The 21855-nt window shown below is 38.9% G+C and overlaps 2 protein-coding genes across 8 annotated transcripts in view; one reads left to right on the top strand and one right to left on the bottom strand.

Annotated features, from left to right (window-relative positions):
* LOC126095236 (D-threo-3-hydroxyaspartate dehydratase-like) overlaps window positions 1-13552 on the top strand; it is a 371140-nt gene extending 357588 nt beyond the window's left edge. For all 5 annotated transcript variants that reach the window (XM_049909989.1, XM_049909988.1, XM_049909986.1 and 2 more), the window contains exon 7: window positions 12360-13552. In XM_049909989.1, coding sequence (XP_049765946.1) covers window positions 12360-12449 — 90 coding nt within the window. In that variant the 3' untranslated portion in view covers window positions 12450-13552. The remainder of the gene's footprint in view (window positions 1-12359) is intronic.
* A 1503-nt stretch (window positions 13553-15055) lies between these two features.
* LOC126095235 (ribosomal RNA-processing protein 8) overlaps window positions 15056-21855 on the bottom strand; it is an 84882-nt gene continuing 78082 nt past the window's right edge. For 2 of the 3 annotated variants that reach the window (XM_049909983.1, XM_049909985.1), the window contains exon 5: window positions 15056-15788. In XM_049909983.1, coding sequence (XP_049765940.1) covers window positions 15578-15788 — 211 coding nt within the window. In that variant the 3' untranslated portion in view covers window positions 15056-15577. Of the gene's footprint in view, window positions 15789-16414; window positions 16469-21855 lie in introns of those variants that run through there. The other variant, XM_049909984.1, reaches the window with a different exon arrangement.

Genomic DNA, 21855 nt, shown 5'->3' with positions numbered 1-21855 from the left:
CTTTAGGAATGATTGCTTGTCCAAATCACAAGTTTTCCAATCGCACAAATCGTTCATGGAGGGCCAAGAGGAGATCACCAACGAACCTCGCAATGGACGGCCATCAACTGCACGAGTCGTCAAAAATATGACGAGTGTGCACAATTCTTTGAACTCTGACAGATGGCTGAGCCTTCAATTGATAGCACAAACTCTAAACATGTCAAAAACAACTGTTTACTGCATTGTGACCGAAGATTTGAACATGAGAAAGGTGTGTGCCAAACTCGTCCCAAAAGGGTTGACCGACGAACACAAGCACATGTGAGTGCTTCAGTGCCGAGAAATGTTGGAAATGTGTGAAAATGATCCTCATTTTTTACACTCAGTGGAGTTTTGAGTACGACCCTGAGACAAAAAGGCAGAGACAGAGGGGCACACCCCATCGTCACCCCATCCCAAGAAGGCACGCATGAGCAAGTCCAGGATCAGAACCATGCTCATTGTCTTCTTTGACGTCAGAGGCATTGTCCACTAAGAATTTGAACCTACCGGGACTGCAGTAAACTCAGCTTTCTACTTGGAAGTGCTCAAAAGACTGAAAAGGAACATCCCGCACTGCTGAAGCGATATCAAGGACACGTGGGAAGTTCACCACGACAACGTGCTGAGTCACAGCACCTTCATTGTCAATGACTTCCTGGCTGGTACCAAGACCCCATTGGTTCCCCAGCCTCCCTACAGTCCTGACCTGGCTCCCAATGACTTTTTTTGTTTCCTCAGTTAGAAGGAGTCATGAAAGGAAAACATTGGGACACGATTGAAAGCATCAAGGCGCTTGTTACATCGGCTCTAAAGGACATTCCGGAAAAGGCATTCCAGGATGCCTTCCAGGCATGGAAACACCGCCTCAGAAGTGTATCGATGCAAGAGGGTGCTATTTTGAAAATTTTTGATTATTTGTACGAATATATTCAATAAATGATTTTTTATGAATTTGGTCGTATTACTTATGGAACGCACCTTGTACAATGCTGTACTCTAGATGTATGTTCGTACATATTTCTTCCTCAAATTAAGGCCTATGATTGATACTAGAAGACTTTTCTTGGCCAGGAATGCCCTTTTTGCCATTGCTAGTCTGCTTTTGATGTCCTCCTTGCTCCGTGTGTCATTGGTTATTTTACTGCCCAGGTAGCAGAATTCCTTAACTTCACCTACTTCGCAACCATCAATTCTGATGTTAAGTTTCTTGCTATTCTCAGTTCTGTTGCATCTCATTACTTTCGTCTTTCTTCGATTTACTCTCAGTTCATATTCTGTACTCATTAGATTGTTCATTCTGTTCAGCAGATTCTTCTTCATTTTCACTCAGGATAGCAATGTAATCGGCAAATCATATCATTAATACCATTTCACTTTGAATTTTAATTCCACTCCAGAACCTTTCTTTCATTTCTGTCACTGCTTCTTCGATGTTCAGATTGAACAGTATGGGCGAAAGACTGCATCCCTGTCTTACACCCTTTTTAATCTGAGCACTTCTTTCTTGGTCGTCCACTCTTATTCCCTCTTGATTCTTGTACATGTTGTATATTACCCGTCTCTCCCTATAGCTTTACCCCTATTTCTCTGCCGGCTGAAGTGGCTGTGCGGTTAAAGGCGCTGCAGTCTGGAACCGCAAGACCGCAGGTTCGAATCCTGCCTCGGGCATGGATGTTTGTGATGTCCTTAGGTTAGTTAAGTTTAACTAGTTCTAAGTTCTAGGGGACTAATGACCTCAGAAGTTGAGTCCCATAGTGCTCAGAGCCATTTGAACCCTATTTCTCTCAGAATTTCGAACATATTGCACAATTTTACATTGTCGAAGGCTTTTTCCAGGTCGACAAATCCTATGAATGTGTCTTGATATTTCTTTAGTCTTGCTTCCATTATCAACCACAACGTCAGAATTGGCTCTCTCGTTCCTTTCCCTTTTCTAAACCCAAACTGATCGTCATCTAGCACATCCTCAATTTTCTTTTCCATTCTTCTGTATATTATTCTTGTCAGCAAGTTGGATGCGAGCTGTTAAACTGATTGTGCAATAATTCTCGCACTTTTCATCTCTTGCAGTCTTTGGAATTGTGTGGATGATATTTTTTGGAAAGTCAGATGGTATGTCACCAGACATTCTACACACCAACATGAATAACATCTACAGCACTGCAAAGTGATCGCTGTGCTCTTTTAAAGGAGTGACTAACGTTTTGTTGGCTGACCGTATAATCAGCCATAATAAATTGTATTTGATCATTTCATTATTACAATTGCCATTGTCTTGCATGGATAGTTAGGTCAGGATTAGAACAAAGACAGAACTTACCTTTTTTCTCTGTGGCACCTGCTGCAGCTTATGTAGGTGGCATATTTTGAAGAAAAAAAGTTAAAAAATGTAACTATGAGGATCTTTAAAAAGTCTTTTATGCTCTTTGCAGTTGTCCCTATAATGTACTTTTCCCCCAATCAGATTCTGAGTAAATTATAAAAAAAGAATTGCACATATTTTCAGTATATATTAAAAAGTAATTATAGTCATTTCTATCAGTCAAGTTGGTACTTTGAAATTATTTTAATTGCTTGGAATTTTTTTCCTGCAATGAAGTATAACAACAGTTTTGTGGCAAATGTATCGGTTACTGAAATTCATGCTGTTCCATATTGAATGAATATTTCATCACTTGATAATGGAATGTACTTTTTTACAGTGAACTTTCTTAGACAACACAAAGAAATGGGTTAAATTTTGATAACTGCTCGTTTTCATAGCAAATCTGGCACCTTAAAGTGAAAATATCAGTTGGTTATATCTTATCACAATCTGTCCAACGGTTTAAAAGATGGAAATAAGTTGAGCACACTGTTTAAATAAATACTCATAACAATTAAGAAAGAATGGAAACAAATTTACTTCATAAAAAACTCCCTTACCTAGCATACTAACTCCCGAATAAAACATTCATACAGTATGAGTTGACAGCTACCGTATTTACTCGAATCTATGCCGCACTTTTTTTCCGGTTTTTGTAATCCAAAAAACCGCCTGCGGCTTAGAATCGAGTGCAAAGCAAGCGGAAGTTCTGAAAAATGTTGGTAGGTGCCGCCACAACTAACTTCTGCCGTCGAATATATGTAGCGCTACAAGGGGATGCTTTGTAGGCACAGAGATAAATACTGGCGCCAAAATCTCTGTGTCAGTAAATAAATTAAAAAAAAAAAAAAAGGTGGAAGACGAGCTTTTTTCTCCGCCCCGAGTTTCAACCACTGCATTTTCGTACATTATCCAACGAAGTAAATACAAATTCCGTATTGTTCATCTTCGAATGTAGCAGAATTTCAATGTACTACAAAAATCCGACTGGCCAGACTGTTTGGGATGTTTGTCAATATGGCCAACTCTACGTGTTGAATTTTTTACTACCTGTGAGAAGAGGTGGTTGCTAATAGGAACCTGACGAAATGTGAATCACATGCAGTATTCTCTTCACCATAAGAATAATATGAATGTAAACATTATGCCACGTATTCTTTCGTGTTTGCTGCTATTTCATTTAAATCCTATCTGCCTAATAAACTACGAAACTAGAGGGAGACAACAGCAAACGCGGAAGAATATACGTATCGTGTCATGTTTACATTCGTATTTTTCTTATGTCTAATAGTGATAGTCAGAAATTAAGCACGACAACTGATTAGATTTTTAAATCTAAGATGACTAATTCCTGTGCAGAATCTGACGTACTAGAGAAGCGGCTGCAAAGATTTTCAAACGGAGAAAAATTTTCGCCTAACTCTCGTTCAGAACATATTCTATCATATGCAGTCTATTATTTGGTTCTTGTTGATCATTATCAAAGAAAGCAGTGTAAGTAACAACAAATAGCAGTCTCTTGCCATTGTTTCGCTAGTGAGACGATTCCTCTCTTTTCTTTTTTTTTTTTTTTAATTGTAAGCGGCGGTAGCGCGCACAAAAGCAAGCCATGCCGCGCGCGGCGACAGGCCGTAAACACGCACTATCAGAATGAGACAAACAATGCATTACACAGTACAGTAATGCATTTTCAGCTCAGAGTGACGTTAACACCTATAACAAAGAAAACGGCACTTATCAGATCAAAGCAAAATAAGCAATCGATTCAAACCAGATGAAGCATGTGAAAAGGAAGGGTACCCGTATAAATACGGACGGAGCGCCTGACGTATAGCAATGGCTACCTGGTAAAACTTAACTGTTAAGCTTACGACTCGAACCAAACTCCTGTAGCTGTATCGTCATTCATTCGACCTAAATTGTGTCTCGTATTACAATGGACCAACTTTGTTTTGATTTGGAGGTGCGACCTAAAACTTTTCTCTCCCCTTGAATTTCGAGTCTCAAATTTCGGGTGCGGCTTAGATTCGGGAAAATTTTTTTCCTCGATTTCGAGTCTCATTTTTCGGGTGCGGCTTAGATTCGAGTGCGTCTTATATTCGAGTAAATACAGTATACTAGCAGTAAGATATGGGTTTTATTTTTCTTCCATTTTTTTTTAAATTTGTAAAACTTGTAATGTCTTTACTACAATGACACATTTAATTTGTTGCATGCAGTATTTATCTTTAATATTGCTGATTTAAATAATACTTTTCAGTAATGCTTCATTTTTACTAAACCTGCTTACATAATTAAACCATTTGCCAAATCTGTATAGAAGAGGGAGGGGGGAAATTTCACAAAGATAGTTTTACAGAGGTGTGGGAAGCAGCTTGAAACTTCTGCCAGGGGCCACAGGCTCACCCAAGTATGGTTCTGACTGGGCCTTTGTTAAAACGTTCCTCAATTTCATTCTATTCCTCAAAAATGTGAAGTAGGCATATTTTTTCATTTTCTCTTGAGCCATAATCTCTCACATAAGTAATCTGTTGTGAGCTAACAATTTGATTTCTACATGAGTAGCTGGAAAGGTTTTGTCATTATTTCTATCAGTTCAGGTAATTGTAAGGGGAAGTTTGTGTCACTGTTTGTCAGTGAACACTACAAATTATTACAAAAAGTGTCTTTAATTTAATTACTGAGGTCACTGTGCTAACCATTCTGTTCTCAATATTTTCTGCAATCTCTTGATTCAGTCAATCCCATTTTTCATTTTCACCAGTGCTATTTCATTGTAGACAGTAATTACATCATTTCAACTCCCCTTAACCATGTGTTAAATTAAGAGGAAAACTTTGGTTCCTGCCACTTTTATCCAAGAGTAAACCATAGCATACTTCAGTCCTTAACATTACAGTTTCAGAACTTATAAAAGATTTTCCTGTATATACCTAAAATGTGATGACAAACAGATAGAAGAGACTGTCAGTGTTAAATTTCTAGTATTACAGCTTGATAACACATTCAGTTGGGATGAGCATACCACAAAAATGTTTCAGTGCCTATTTAAGGGCCTATTTGTTTGGAACATAGATGTTGTCCCCACACTGCAAAAAGGTGGGAATTTAAGGAGATGGGACTGGATACACTGACTAAACCAGAGGTTGTACAGAGTTTCAGAGAGAGCATAAGGGAACAATTGACAGGAATGGGGGAAAGAAATACAGTAGAAGAAGAATGGGTAGCTTTGAGGGATGAAATAGTGAAGGCAGCAGAGAATCAAGTAGGTAAGAAGATGAGGGCTAGTAGAAATCCTTTGGTAACAGAAGAAATATTGAATTTAATTGACGAAAGGAGAAAATATAAAAATATAAAATAATGAAGCAGGCAAAAAGGAATACAAACGTCTCAAAAATGAGATAGACAGGAAGTGCAAAATGGCTAAGCAGGGATGGCTAGAGGACAAATGTAAGGATGTAGAGGCTTATCTCACTAGGGGTAAGATAGATACTGCCTACAGAAAAATTAAAGAGACCTTTGGAGAAAAGAGAACCACTTGTATGAATATCAAGAGCTCAGATGGAATCCCAGTTCTAAGCAAAGAAGGAAAAGCAGAAAGGTGGAAGGAGTCTATAGAGGGTCTATACAAGGGCGATGTACTTGAGGACAATATTATGGAAATGGAAGAGGATGTAGATGAAGATGAAATGGGAGATATGATACTGCATGAAGAGTTTGACAGAGCACTGAAAGACCTGAGTCGAAACAAGGCCCCGAGAGTAGACAACATTCCATTAGAACTACTGACAGCCTTGGGAGAGCCAGTCCTGACAAAAAACTACCATCTGGTGACCAAGATGTATGAGACAGGTGAAATACCCTTAGACTTCAAGAAGAATATAATAATTCCAATCCCAAAGAAAGCAAGTGTTGACAGATGTGAAAATTTGAACAATTAGTTTAATAAGCCACGACTGCTAAATACTAACACGAATTCCTTACAGACGAATGGAAAAACTGGTAGAAGCCAACCTTGGGGAAGATCTGTTGGGATTCCATAGAAATGGTGGTACACGTGAGGCAATACTGACCCTACGACTTATCTTAGAAGCTAGATTAAGGAAAGGCAAACCTATGTTTCTAGCATTTGTAGACTTAGAGAAAGCTTTTGACAATGTTGACTGGAATACTCTGTTTCCAATTATGAAGGTGGCAGGGGTAAAACACAGGAAGAGAAAGTCTATTTACAATTTGTACAAAAATCAGATGACAGTTATAAGAGTCGAGGGACATGAAAGGGAAGCAGAGGTTGGGAAGGGAGTGAGACAGGGTTGTAGCCTCTCCCCAATGTTATTCAGTCTGTATATTGAGCAAGCAGTAAAGGAAACAAAAGAAAAATTCAGAGTAGGTATTAAAATCTACGGAGAAGAAATAAAAAACTTTGAGATTCGCCGATGACATTGTAATTGTGTCAGAGACAGCAAAGGACCTGGAATAGCAGTTGAATGGAATAGATAGTGTCTTGAAAGGAGGATATAAGATGAAAATCAACAAAAGCAAAATGAGGATAATGGAATGTAGTCGAATTGAGTTGGGTGATGCTGAGGGAATTAGATTATGAAATGAGACACTTAAAGTAGTAAAGGAGTATATAAAATGTAGACTGGCAATGGCAAGGAAAGCATTTCTGAAGAAGAGAAATTTGTTAACATCGAGTATAGATTTAAGTGTCAAGAAGCCGTTTCTGGAAGTATTTGTATGGAGTGTAGCCATGTATGGAAGTGATACATGGATGATAAATAGTTTAGACAAGAAGAGAATAGAAGCTTTCGAAATGTGGTGCTACAGAAGAATGCTGAAGATTAGATGGGTAGATCACATAACTAATGAGGAGGTATTGAATAGAATTGGGGAGAAGGGGAGTTTGTGGCACAACTTAACAAGAAGGGACCAGTTGGTAGGACATGTTCTGAGGTATCAAGGGATCACCAATTTAGTATTGGAGGGCAGAGTGGAGGGTAAAAATTGTAGAGGGAGACCAAGAGATGAATACACCAAGCAGATTTAGAAGGATGTAGGTTGCAGTAGGTACTGGGAGATGACAAAGCTTGCACAGGATAGGGTAGCATGGGGAGCTGCATCAAACCAGTCTCAGGACTGAAGATCACAACAAAAACAATAGATGTTGTCAGGCATACATGATATAAAAATGAAAAAGGTAGCATACTTCCCTTAATTTCATTTCATAATGTCACATGGGACTATTTTTTGGGATAACTCATCTACAGAAGCTACTGTTTTCAGACTCCAAAAGCTTATAATTGAATTATTTGTGGTGTGAACTCAAGATTGTCCTGCAGAGGTCTTTTAAAGGAACTATAAATACCAATTACTGCTTCCCAGTATATTTATTCCTTAATGAAATTTGTCACAAATAGTGCATACCCTTTTCAGGCAACAGCTCAGTTTATGGAATCAGTATTAGAATAAGAATGATCTTCACAAAGATTTACAGTTCGTTACTTTGATCCGTAAAGGTGTCCATTTTTTCAGGAGATACATTTTCAATTACTTGCCAGCAGCCATAAAAGGTTTATTTTAAGGGGAGATTTCTACTCTATTGGCAAATTTCTTAATAGAACCAGTATGTATATAATATTATATTGACATATCATATTATATATGATAATATCATATTATATATGATATATAATATATCAGCATATCCTCTTTTCTCGTTATCCGCCAGGCCTCAATCTCCGCTAATTTCTAATTTCAATTTGCCGCCGCTCATACCTCACCTGTCTTCCAACAACATCTTTGTCTCTGTACTTCCGCCTCAACTGACATCTCTGCCCAAACTCTTTGCCTTTACAAATGTCTGCTTGTGTCTGTGTATGTGCGGATGGATATGTGTGTGTGTGCGAGTGTATGCCTGTCCTTTTTTCCCCCTAAGGTAAGTCTTTCCACTCCAGGGATTGGAATGACTCCTTACCCTCTCCCTTAAAACCCACATCCTTTCGTCTTTCCCTCTCCTTCCCTCCTTCCTGACAAAGCAACCGTTGGTTGCGAAAGCTTGAATTTTGTGTGTATGTTTGTGTTTGTTTGTGTGTCTATCGACCTGCCAGCACTTTCGTTTGGTAAGTCACATCATCTTTGTTTTTAGATTTATTTTTCCCACGTGGAATGTTTCCCTCTATTATACTCATATCATTAATTTGAACCCAACAATTACGTTTGTTATTGTCACTGTTGCATTTCGAAATCTTTCCTGTCATCTTATTTTCTCTTTCTGTTGTTGCAAGTAGTTTCACTTCGTATTCACCTTCTCCTCATTACCGAATCTACCATACAATTTTATCCCGCCTATATATACTCAATAATACGTAACCCACTTCCAAACCATAACAAAAAAAATTTTTTTTTCCGCTTTCAACACTACCGCTGCTATAAAATCCACCGTTTCCAATTCACAAACAGTTCCTTTCAGCTATTAAACAGCCATTTCGGCTAGTTCTAATAACTTTCGCCTTTTTTTCCATTTCCGTTTTTCCCACATCACTGATCTTTTTTAGCCGCTTCCCACAGGTTTTAACGTCATTATTTCTTCGTCAGACAATTGTTAACCTCATTTTCACAATCTGCCACCACAAAACCACTCCTTTTAATACATTTGCACGCAGTTTTTTCGAAATTTTCCCGAATTGCTCCACCCTTTAACGTGTTCTGGCGGCAGCACAACCACCTAACCTTTGTGCACATCATTGTCTACCAACCCAAGTTCACCACAGGATCAACAAGCCCAGCTATAACCAACACTTTTTCGCCTTTTTTCACACCAGATCTCCAGTTGCTTTCCAGTTCACCTTTATCTCTCCCCATATATTTATATTTTTATTTTCATTTTCATTTCAGCCTCATGTTACACTTTCCACCTTCTAATACCACGTCACCCTCACACCATCCCCACAACGACCCCATTAAGTTTTATTTACATTCCCTCCGCAAACATGCTTTCGCCCTAGCCAGATTACACTGCCATATTTTATTTTCTCAAGCTTGTCTGACATTTGGCATTACCCCCAAAGGCCTCACACTTAAAGTTCCCATCTCTGGCTGTAACCCTTCTTTCCATCAGTCCCTATACCAGATCCAAACTGAACAATCCATTGCCCTCACCCACCTAATCCTTCACCTACACATCAACTCAGCCAATGAACACACCCGTCAACTCCTATCCTTAATAAAAGTCCTCAGTCTTTCCTCTCCCACATCCACACCAGCTGTTCAGAGCATCCTCCTACAGGCCAACTGCAAATTAGAACAGCGTGCCACCCTCCACCTCAAAAAACTATCCAATCTCCTGGTTTCCCACCTCCGGAAAGGCAACTCACTCACCCTTCACAACCTTTCCAGCAAACCTCAACCTCCTCTCATTGCACACAGACCCAGTCTCTCCCATCTACTCAATCTCCCACTTCCAGCTCCACTCCCCCCAAAACCTCAAAATTCCAATCAACACAATCTGGAACCACAACACCCTAATTCAGTAGTTAACCTTTCCTCCAATATATTATATTAATAATATCAAATAATGTGTGGTTGTGTGTTATGTAAAAACTGAATCCTGTAATCTTCAGTGCAGTAATGTGATCAGTGTAAATTAGTATTGTGAACTGATTTCCTCTTTGATCATGTGTGACTACAGCAGCCTAAGAATTATCATATGCACCTCAGTGTTCTGCACATTATATGTTGTGACAATTTTGTTGTTATCTCCTAAATGAAAATATGTTTTAGGATGTTTTAATGTATTTAACATCCACGAGAACTATTTCAATGTTTTAGGATGTTTTAATGTATTTAACATCCACGGGGACTATTTCACAAAGTACATTACTATATATATATATATTCTTTGGGACTATATACACTCCTGGAAATTGAAATAAGAACACCGTGAATTCATTGTCCCAGGAAGGGGAAACTTTATTGACACATTCCTGGGGTCAGATACATCACATGATCACACTGACAGAACCACAGGCACATAGACAAAGGCAACAGAGCAAGCACAATGTCGGCACTAGTACAGTGTATATCCACCTTTCGCAGCAATGCAGGCTGCTATTCTCCCATGGAGACGATCGTAGAGATGCTGGATGTAGTCCTGTGGAACGGCTTGCCATGCCATTTCCACCTGGCGCCTCAGTTGGACCAGCGTTCGTGCTGGACGTGCAGACCGCGTGAGACGACGCTTCATCCAATCCCAAACATGCTCAATGGGGGACAGATCCGGAGATCTTGCTGGCCAGGGTAGTTGACTTACACCTTCTAGAGCACGTTGGGTGGCACGGGATACATGCGGACGTGCATTGTCCTGTTGGAACAGCAAGTTCCCTTGCCGGTCTAGGAATGGTAGAACGATGGGTTCGATTACGGTTTGGATGTACCGTGCACTATTCAGTGTCCCCTCGACGATCACCAGTGGTGTACGGCCAGTGTAGGAGATCGCTCCCCACACCATGATGCCGGGTGTTGGCCCTGTGTGCCTCGGTCGTATGCAGTCCTGATTGTGGCGCTCACCTGCACGGCGCCAAACACGCATACGACCATCATTGGCACCAAGGCAGAAGCGACTCTCATCGCTGAAGACGACACGTCTCCATTCGTCCCTCCATTCACGCCTGTCGCGACACCACTGGAGGCGGGCTGCACGATGTTGGGGCGTGAGCGGAAAACGGCCTAACGGTGTGCGGGACCGTAGCCCAGCTTCATGGAGACGGTTGCGAATGGTCCTCGCCGATACCCCAGGAGCAACAGTGTCCCTAATTTGTTGGGAAGTGGCGGTGCGGTCCCCTACGGCACTGCGTAGGATCCTACGGTCTTGGCGTGCATCCGTGCGTCGCTGCGGTCCGGTCCCAGGTCGACGGGCACGTGCACCTTCCGCCGACAACATTGATGTACTGTGGAGACCTGACGCCCCACGTATTGAGCAATTCGGCGGTACGTCCACCCGGCCTCCCGCATGCCCACTATACGCCCTCGCTCAAAGTCCGTCAACTGCACATACGGTTCACGTCCACGCTGTCGCGGCATGCTACCAGTGTTAAAGACTGCGATGGAGCTCCGTATGCCACGGCAAACTGGCTGACACTGACGGCGGCGGTGCACAAATGCTGCGCAGCTAGCGCCATTCGACGGCCAACACCGCGGTTCCTGGTGTGTCCGCTGTGCCGTGCGTGTGATCATTGCTTGTACAGCCCTCTCGCAGTGTCCGGAGCAAGTATGGTGGGTCTGACACACCAGTGTCAATGTGTTCTTTTTTCCATTTCCAGGAGTGTATTTTGTATTCTTGTTCTCTGACACGATTGCCTCCATAGTCAAATTCTTAGTGTTGCTGCCTTTTGATGTGGAAGGACCCAAGTTCAGTTCCCAGTGCCCCCTCAAGTTTTTCTGGGGTAGTGAGGTCTGGAATAGGGTCCATTCAGCCTTGTCAAGCCAAATAAGTAGCAGCTTCTATAAAGAAGCAGTGGCGCCAACGTATTTCATCTACAGGCAATGGCTGGAGGGACTGGCGATATGCTGATAACGTCCTACAATCAAAGATCGCTTTTTGTACTACCAAGTAAGCGGCATTCAGCTAGTTGGAACAGTCCTCTAAGGCCTAGTCTTTGAGGCGTGTATGGTGATTTCTGACATGTGGGACATCCTTGAGGATCTCCTCACTATGGATTTATAGAATGAAAAGTACATCTAACCTAGTTTCTAATACAGCATAATTTAAGTTTGCTACTCACAGATTAGCATCAACATTCTATGAATGTTGCATACTAGTCAGTCAGGAGTAAGAAACTTCATTTTTCTGTAGTTTGATTTGGTGTCATTTATAAACAAAGATGAACACACATTTCAAAATAAGTCTTATAATTTTTGCTTTTTTGTGTGGATGCATATGTGAGACTGAAACAACCTTTCTCATTTTTAGGCATGTGCGACAGCATCTCAACATCCTGTTTATTACATTCACAAAGATGGTCTTGTTGAAGAGGAGTGGAAACCTATTAGAGGATGGTAGCCCCGAGTATGACTTTTAGTACTGTTAGTTAAAGAGCTTCTGTAAAGTATTTTGTGCCTCTTGTTAATTATACCCAATCAAGCAAAAATGCTCAGAATGAAACAGTTGTTATCTAGTTAGAGCGCAACTCTGATATTCGATCAGTGGCATACAGTCTGGCTGACCAGTACTTCTGATTATATGAACAAGTGCAAAATTGAATCGATTCAAGGATCCCCACAAAAGTCTCCCAGTTCTTCTGCTACAGGATTTGTATGCTATCCGAAAGATGGGAGAATGTAGTGGCCAGCGATGGGCAATACTATGAATCATAATTTTTTTTGTAAGTTTTTCACAATAAAGCCCCGAACTTCAAGAAAAAACAGCAGAAGCAAAGTTGTAGACCTAGTATTAAACAACAACGCACAGGTTTTATGTTAAAACTGACTGTGAAGAAGAAAATACTCTACTGTAAGAGACTGTGGTTTTGTTTTCTTTGTTGCAGCCAGTTTTAACTATGTCTGTCTATCTCTTCCTACCCCCTATTTCATTATTTCCCTTCGCTATATGTCCATCTACTACTCCCTTCTCTCTCCACTTTATCACGCTTACCCCAATAGGAGGCTGGTGGTTCATATCACCACAGTACTTCTTTCCAGCTCATAACTAATTTGCGTATCAAATTTTATTGAAGTAATTCCAGGGGCTTAGGATGTGCTTTTTACACACAACTTTGCTCACATATGCACATGTAAAATATATTTCACATGTATGTAACATATTTCACTTGTATCTGTACACTTATTTCAAATGTACCTCTGGCGAACCATGCCCTACAATTTCATTTTCATACAGATCAATGTTTATGATGATGTATCTCCTGAATTAAGGGTTATGCAATGATATATTTGTGTACATACATTCTGCAACATATGTGGATAATATCTGAAAAATATGTTGGTAATAGAATTAGTAGTAAAGAAGAAATAATTTAAAATGTCATAACTGTGTTGTACAATGATATATTTTTGATGGTATATTCAGTGGCATATGTGGATATTGGCTACATAAAGTGTTGTGAATAGAGTTAGCAGCAACAAAGTAATAAATTTAAATGTCTTGTATGATGCAGCAGTTTTTCATGCATCTCATTGTTGATGTCATAATATCTCCTGAACTGTGAGTAGTACAATGATATAATTTTGTTGGTACATCCCATGGTATATGTGAATACTGTCTGCAAAATGTGTTGTGAATACAAGTTGTAGTAAATAAGTAATAAAATAAAAGTCGTGCTTCATGTGGCAGTTTTTGGAAGTAATAATCTCTCTTCTTTTCTCTGTCAGTAAGAAAATGTTTCATAAAGGTTTGAAACTTTGTGTAACTTTCGTTGCAAATCACTAAGAGCTCTCATTGTTGAACACTGGGTGACTGAAGTATGGGTATTTGCATGTCTTGGGCTGTACTGCTTTTTCACTCCCACAGCGATTCTTTCCAGACAGTAATATAATGTGGTTTATTTCTAAAGGAAAACATACTCAAGCTGCTAGTGGCACCAATTCTAGAGATCTGCAGCAGAATTTGGAATCCTTGCAAAGTAGGCATGATAGCAGTCATCAAATAAATTCAAACATACTTCTAGGAAATAATAGCATATCCTGTATAAAAGTGTAATAGAATACTAAGGGAACTAAAAGCTGAATTTTTGAAAGAAAGATAATTTTGTTCACTTGGCCTCTGCTGGGTAAATTTAGAGAATGGATAACTTGGACATCACGAGAGAGATAGTCTGGCTACTGAGGTATTTCTTTCGCTCCACATGTGAAACGAACAGTACAGGAAGTATCTGAAATGGTTCAAAGCACCCTCCTACATGCAGTTTACAGTGGGTTGAGAAATATGTATCTGAATGAATATGCATCTGTAAAAAGGAGAAAGAGATGGGCAATGGCAACAAAAGGTACGGACTATCACAGATGCTGCAGGAATACTGTTCCAAAAAGATCTCATACCTACCAAAAGTGGTAGCAGTGAGTTGTGAAAGTCAAGATACAGGATGGAACTTGGATATTCGTCAGGATAGAATAGTGGGGGAGGATGTGCCCTGAAGAACAAGTGTTGTTGAAGGTCCACACTACTGTGAATTGAAGTACAGTGAGAGGGAAGGAGTCCACTTGTTTCAATCTCTGTGTATCCACTGCATGGTGAATAATTATTGTTTGATGGAAATTTATTTATTTTGATAACAACTGTATCGTTCCTAATTTCTTATTATTAACAAAGGATTATAATAACAGAACATGGAAAATTATGGTTGGACATTAAATATTTTACTATTAACGTAACATTGGTGTTTTGGAGAATCGCAGAGGAGCCAAGTCTACAAAATAGAGGATGAATGTCCAGACTGAAATTGTTGTCAATGCAGTTTTAATTCAAAAATAAATGTTCATCCTATTAATTATCTAGCCACATCTGATTCATGCCGTCATCTTGTGTGTTAATAGTATCTGTCCAATGTTCTTCAGTCATATAATTACAGTTTTAAGTGATTGCCACTTAAGTGATAATTTTATGAGTCAGGTGACTGAGAAATGCCCTCTGTATGAGATGACAAAAATGCAAAAAACACTGGCTCTTGTTTTTATTGGCACAAAGACAGAACAGAGCTACAGTTTGGCAAAATAAAAAGTTCTTCAGCTCTCTAGCTATCAGCTCATTCCTAAATAATGGAGAAAGCCTTTTGTACTTAAGACATAAGTATTAGATTAATTTTTTTCAGAGTTTCTGAAATGGTCTGCTTTACTCAATATGTGCCCTTCAACCTGCCTGAGTTCCGTTTTAATGATGGTGGCAACCTCTGCTCACTATAGCATTGACAACTGTCATTTTTCAGTTACCATAATATTACATAAAGATATGTATTTGAGAAAAACAGTTTCTTGCAAATGTGTTATTCATATGTTTAACATAATGCACAATATGAAGATCGAAAATGTAAAGTTACGCATGTAATTAACATAATTCTATTTTAAACAATAAAGCAGTATAAATTTATTATATGAAAAAGCTCAACTACTTAAAGTCAATCTTATAAAAGTCTTTCAAGCAGCATGACAACTAATCCAAACAGCACACACAATATTGAATCATCTCTTCTTGTATAAACACGGTTTTAGAAAGATGCTGGGCAGTTTATTGGACTTCTTCACTGAACTCACTTTTTTAAAGTACAAGAAGTAAAATATTTTATGTGAGAAATCTTTCAATGTATTTGCAAAACCAAATTTCTTTATGTCTTTAATAAATGTATCAATATTTTCAAATCTACTTTCAACTTCTGCAATCATCATCATGCCTCTGGAAACAGAAAATAATACAAAATGAGACAGTGCAAAGGGGAACAAGCAGGTTAATGTCTTATTCAGTACAAGCAAGCTCAATATTTAAAAAAATCTAATGCTCACAGAACAGACAGGACCACTATCTTTTTTGTTGCAAATATAAATACCATTAGAGCTCAAAATCTTAAAAAAAAAGAATTTTACACAAAAAATACCATTTGTATGGGTAAGTAAATATGAGACAAGGACATGAATGATCAAGATTTAATATCTTTTGTTTAACACTGAAATAATTTTTATGAAATATTAGTTTCAGGTTTTTTTTAATGTAGTCCCACTTTAGTCTAGACTATACAATGAGCCGTCTCACATGCTAACAACCAAGATAACCTTCTGGCACACATTTTATTCTGTGATGACTGAATAAATAAGCCAACAGTTGTCTGCTCTATGACACAGTAGCTGTATATAATTACTTGAGCATTCATTCACACAGTCTACACATCCTGACAGTATTAGGGAAAGAATAGATTGCTACTCACCACAGACAGGCACAACAAAAAGACTGCTGAACAAGTGAGCTTCAGCCAAAAGGTGTGTAGGTGTGTGTGTGTGTGTGTGTGTGTGTGTGTGTGTGCATGCTGTAAAATGCTCACATAATTCCAGTAACTGAATTGTAGCTACTGCTAACTGTGACTGCAACAAAAGTTTTTACAGCGTGTCAATGCAATAAAATCTTCACCAGTTTCTTGCCACATGCATTGTGAATGTGACATTTCACAAAGCTTACTCCCTATTTCCATCTTCTGACAAAGATTTTATTGTATTAACAATATTAACAACATTGTTGAGCTTAATGCTGTCCCTCTTTCAACACACTCATAAAGCTATAATCCAACAAGATAATGGTCATCCTCATGTTGTACAGAATGTAAAGTACTACTACTATGCATTACAAATCATGTTTTCCTTCACCTTGTGGGGGTCTAACTGACATGTCTAGATCAAGGGCTTATTGGTGACCAAGTTACCATTCCACAGTGACACGTTCAAACTGTATCACGTAATGTCATGGCAGGTGATGGCAAACAATACAACATTTAACAGATACTGTACTTGGGTATACAATATTATTTTATTGCTTTTTGATTTCAGTAGTTTCCTTAATGCCACCATATGTCATATCTAGACTACATGTCATTTGAGTTGGATGATTGATGCTGCTGCTGTTTTCAGAAACAATAATGTAGTTTTTTGGCATATGACTCAGTTGACAGAATTTGCTCCTAATAGATGTCAACATTTCATAACATTAGAACACACAGCTACTGTGAACATGTTAAAATTTGAAACTATGATTCCACTGACATGGTAAATACTTGAAATTCAAACTTTATGGACACATCTGACTGGCCAGTTTCACCCTCAGAGACAATATTCAAGTGATACATGTACACTGAAGAACATATGCATTAATAGCAGTTCTGTCATCTTTGTCATCCCTTTACCCAGCATCAGACCATTTGGGACATTTTGGATATTTCTCCACTTTTCCCTGTCGTCCCACTATTCTTCTTTTATAACCATTTTGTTCCAGTACAGATTCCTTCAACTTAAATTGTTCTTGATTGAGGCATTGCATTTTGCTCTGGTCACCCCTTTTGACCTCAAATTGCCTCCATATGGCCATTTGGTATTCTTCCATCCTCCATTCTCTTTACATGTCCAAAACATTTTAACCTACTCTTCTCAGTTCTATCATTAAACTTTTCTACTCAAAGTTCCTTCGTAACATCTTCATTTATCAATCTGTTTTTCCTTGTTTTTCCTAACAAGGCCTCCCTTCTCGAACAATGCAATTATTATTTCCTTTCCCCATATTTCAGGCACACATTTCTTGAGTTCATATGCATCTTAAAAATTCCATGTGGTTGACAATTTTAATGAGTGTTTGCATACACAATTGGATTTGATGCATATATTCTTAAGTGTTTTCATATCACTCTGAATGTTTTCTAAGGCTGAAACTGGCCAAGTGTGATGAGAAAACAACCTTTTATTTTTGACAAAACATTTACACTCCTGGAGGATCAACTGTTGTAGTTTGTAATACCAACAGACTGGATATTGAAATGTGGGTATTAATGCTATTTCTCCCGGTCACCCTTGACATCCTATTTAGTTAGTTTTAAACAGTCATTCACTGATCTACAGTTACTTCCATACATGGTCACTCTGTTTGCCCATGTAGTTAATTTGACCATTTTAAGTTTTCGTCTTCTACCTCAGCATTTGCCACACAATGTAGTGGCATCCATTCTTTGGCACTCTGTGTGCTCTTAACATGAACTGTCTTGGTTGTCACAGTGAAGGCCTTCTGTGCTTGGTCATGATGAAGGCCAACTATCATAGGTCTGTATGAAGGGTATGGAGCCAATATTGCCTAGGTCTCCCAATAGGTCACTTACCACTTATTACCAACTTTCTAAGAAAGCCTGTGTTTTGCTGCTATTTCTTTATCTGCTCGAAGTAAGTTTCCGCACCACTACAGATGGTGTTTTCTCATCTTCTCAGTGATTGGTGCCACTATGAACTGCCTGCAAATTTCATCACTGTTGCAGTATCCTGAAGTGTCAGGTCACATGCCCAAGAAAGAATTTTGGTGTTTATCACAGTAAGTTTTTCTGCTGCCTACCATTCTGCACTCTAAAAGGCAACTGAACAGATGGCAGAGCTTACTTTAAATGTACAGGGTGTGACAGAATAACACCGATGTTTGAAATGAGTAGTGGCAGCCATAGGAAAGTGCAGCACTGTGGGTTCATGACAGTTAGCAAGTAAACAGTCTGCCATTTCAGTACTCATTGATCAGTGGAACAGACAACAGCGTGCGTTTGCCATAAAAATGTTTTATAAAAACACTGACAGTTTGGTAGCAGCGCAAAGGGTATTTCAACGTTTTTATAATTTAGGACGCCATGATGGCTTTTTGTCGTAACACTGATAAAATGTTGGATTAATAACTTTGAAGAGACTGGATCTGCCATCAAGAAGAAACAAACAGGACGAAGAACATTTGATGTCGCATTCAATTCATATGCAAGCAGCAGTGGTTGGAATGTCCCAAGAGAGTGTTCACAGCATTCTTCATCTTGATTTAAAATTTCATCTGTAAAAACTACAGATGGTGCAACAACTGAAGGACAACAATTATTGGATACAATTAGGATTCAGTCAACAAATGATAACAAAAATAAACAACAATGATGAATTTCTAAACAAGTTGTGCACGTCAGATGAGGCACATTTTCATCTCACAGGTTATGTGAATAAACAGAACTACTGTTACTGGGGCAAAGACAAATCCTAAAGACATTCATGAGCACCCTTTTCACACTAGTAAAGTGACAGTATGGTGTGGTGTTTCATCATGGCATTATTGGACCATATTTTTTCGCAAATGAACAGGGAAACCCCATAACTGTCAAAGCCAATCATTACATGGAGATTTTATGAACTTTTGTTGCACCTGCACTGAACAACTTTCTGAATGTTCAAGAAGCCTGGCTTCAACAGGGCGGATCAACAGCAGACACTGCACGGCAATCAGTGGCATATGTGCGAGAATTGTTTGGCAACCGTGTGATCTCGCGATTCGCTAACATTCCCTGGCCCCCTAGATCACCAGATTTATCAGTTTGTTATTTTTTTTCTTATGGAGTTATTCCAAGAGCAAAGTCTACATGACTCGACCAAGAACCCTGGATGAGTTAAAATAGAGAATTCAGGATGCAATTAACGGTATCCTGGCTAAGATGTTGCATCAGTCAATGAGGAATCTCAATAGCAGATTTGACGAATGTATTCATACAGGAGGATACCATGTAAAGGACGTAATTTTTTTAAACATGATAAATGCCATCAATGTTTCATAAATGGCAAAGTTGTAAGGTTTCAATTACTATGAATGCAATTTCTTCCCTTAATCACTTCTAGTTTTATTGGATTGGGGAAATGTTCCTGTTTTTCTATGTCACCCTGTACAAAAATGTGAAATTTGGTCTTCAAATGAAAAATTGTAGTATCCTATGATTGCAAATCAAAAATGAAGCAGTGCAATAATTCACCATTAAAAATTTCCACTTACATTTTGGTGCAGTGTTTCTAACGTTCTCATTCATATCACATAAAGAAAAATGATACAATTAAAACCAAGTGATATTACATAACCAGAAGTACATTTACTGGATAACAGTAAACAGAGGTATATAAATCACCATATGTACACTACCATAACTGTAAATTTTAGATTTTACAGTTTCTAAAATTACCTCAGGTAGCACACTGGTCATGCAACACAGGAATTGTCATTTTGGGTCCCACTCCAGCATGCAATTTAGCCCATCACAAACTTTTATGTCTCTGTCAGATCTTGTATGTAATTTCCCAGGCTTTTATGGCATGGTTGAATGGATTTTCTTGATAAACACATTGTTTTATCCCACACACAGAAGACTTTAGAGAAAACATCAGTTCACTAGTACAGATGTTTCCCAGCCATACAGTAGTAATTGAAGAAGACATTAATCACCGTAGAATCAGGCGGAAAAATTACAATGGTGGATGTGTCCAGACATCTTGCCAAACATTTCTAAATTGCCTTCTCTGGAAACTACCTAGAACAGATAGTTTAGGAGTCCAGTCATTATGGAAATGTTGTTGTTGTTGTTGTTGTTGTTGTGGTCTTCAGTCCTGACACTGGTTTGATGCAGCTCTCCATGCTACCCTATCCTGTGCAAGCTTCTTCATCTCCCAGTACTTACTGCAACCTACATCCTTCTGAATCTGCTTAGTGCATTCATCTCTCAGTCTCCCTCTATGATTTTTACCCTCCACGCTGCCCTCCAATGCTAAATTTGTGATCCCTTGATACCTCAGAACATGTCCTACCAACTGGTCCCTTCTTGTTAAGTTGTGCCACAAACTCTGCTTCTCCCCAATTCTATTCAATACCTCCTCATTAGTTATGTGATCTACGCATCTAATCTTCAGCATTCTTCTGTAGCACTACATTTCAAAAGCTTCTATTCTCTTCTTGTCCAAACTATTTATCGTCCATGTTTCACTTCCATACATGGCTACACTCCATACAAATACTTTCAGAAACGACTACCTGACACTTAAATCTATTCTCAATGTTAACAAATTCCTCTTCTTCAGAAACGTTTTCCTTGCCATTGCCAGTCTACATTTTATATCCTCTCTACTTCGACCATCATCAGTTATTTTGCTCCCCAAATAGCAAAACTCCTTTACTACTTTAAGTGTCTCATTTCCTAATCTAATTCCCTCAGTATCACCTGACTTAATTTGACTACATTCCATTATCCTCGTTTTGCTTTTGTTGATGTTCATCTTATATCCTCCTTTCAAGACACTGTCCATTCCGTTCAACTGCTCTTCCAAGTCCTTTGCTGTCTCTGACAGAATTACAATGTCATTGGCGAACCTCAAAGTTTTTATTTCTTCTCCATGGATTTTAATACCTACTCTGAATTTTTCTTTTGTGTCCTTTACTGCTTGCTCAATATACAGATTGAATAACATCGGGGAGAGGCTACAACCCTGTCTCACTCCCTTCCCAACCACTGCTTCCCTTTCATGGAAATATACTGGATCTTAAGCCAATAAACAGACCTAACCTCTTTAAGGATGTCCATATTGAAACCGATGTCACTTGCTATCAGGTACATGTAGCAAAGGAAGTCGAAAGATCAGCTAAAACAAATAAGATGATTTACATATTTAGTAAGTTAGTTAAAAATGCAGTTCTGTTACATATCAAAACATTTAAATCTGGGGAGGAGCATACAGAAGGACTATGTGTCAAGCTTAAAAGAATAGTTGACCATGCAGTAGATGGTTATGCACCTATCAGAACAGTTCATGTTGGGAGGGACCCTCCATGGCATACAGTCACTCTAAATAAACAACAACTTCTGCATAAATAGGTGTAAAACAAAGTATAGGCCAACAGATAGAGAGGTGGTAAATGAAATGTGTTTGGTTGCCACGAGGGCAAA

The sequence above is a fragment of the Schistocerca cancellata genome, chromosome 8, assembly GCF_023864275.1.
Source record: "Schistocerca cancellata isolate TAMUIC-IGC-003103 chromosome 8, iqSchCanc2.1, whole genome shotgun sequence".
NCBI classification, from domain to species: Eukaryota; Metazoa; Arthropoda; class Insecta; order Orthoptera; family Acrididae; genus Schistocerca; species Schistocerca cancellata.
This window is presented reverse-complemented; position numbering and strand designations above follow the sequence as displayed.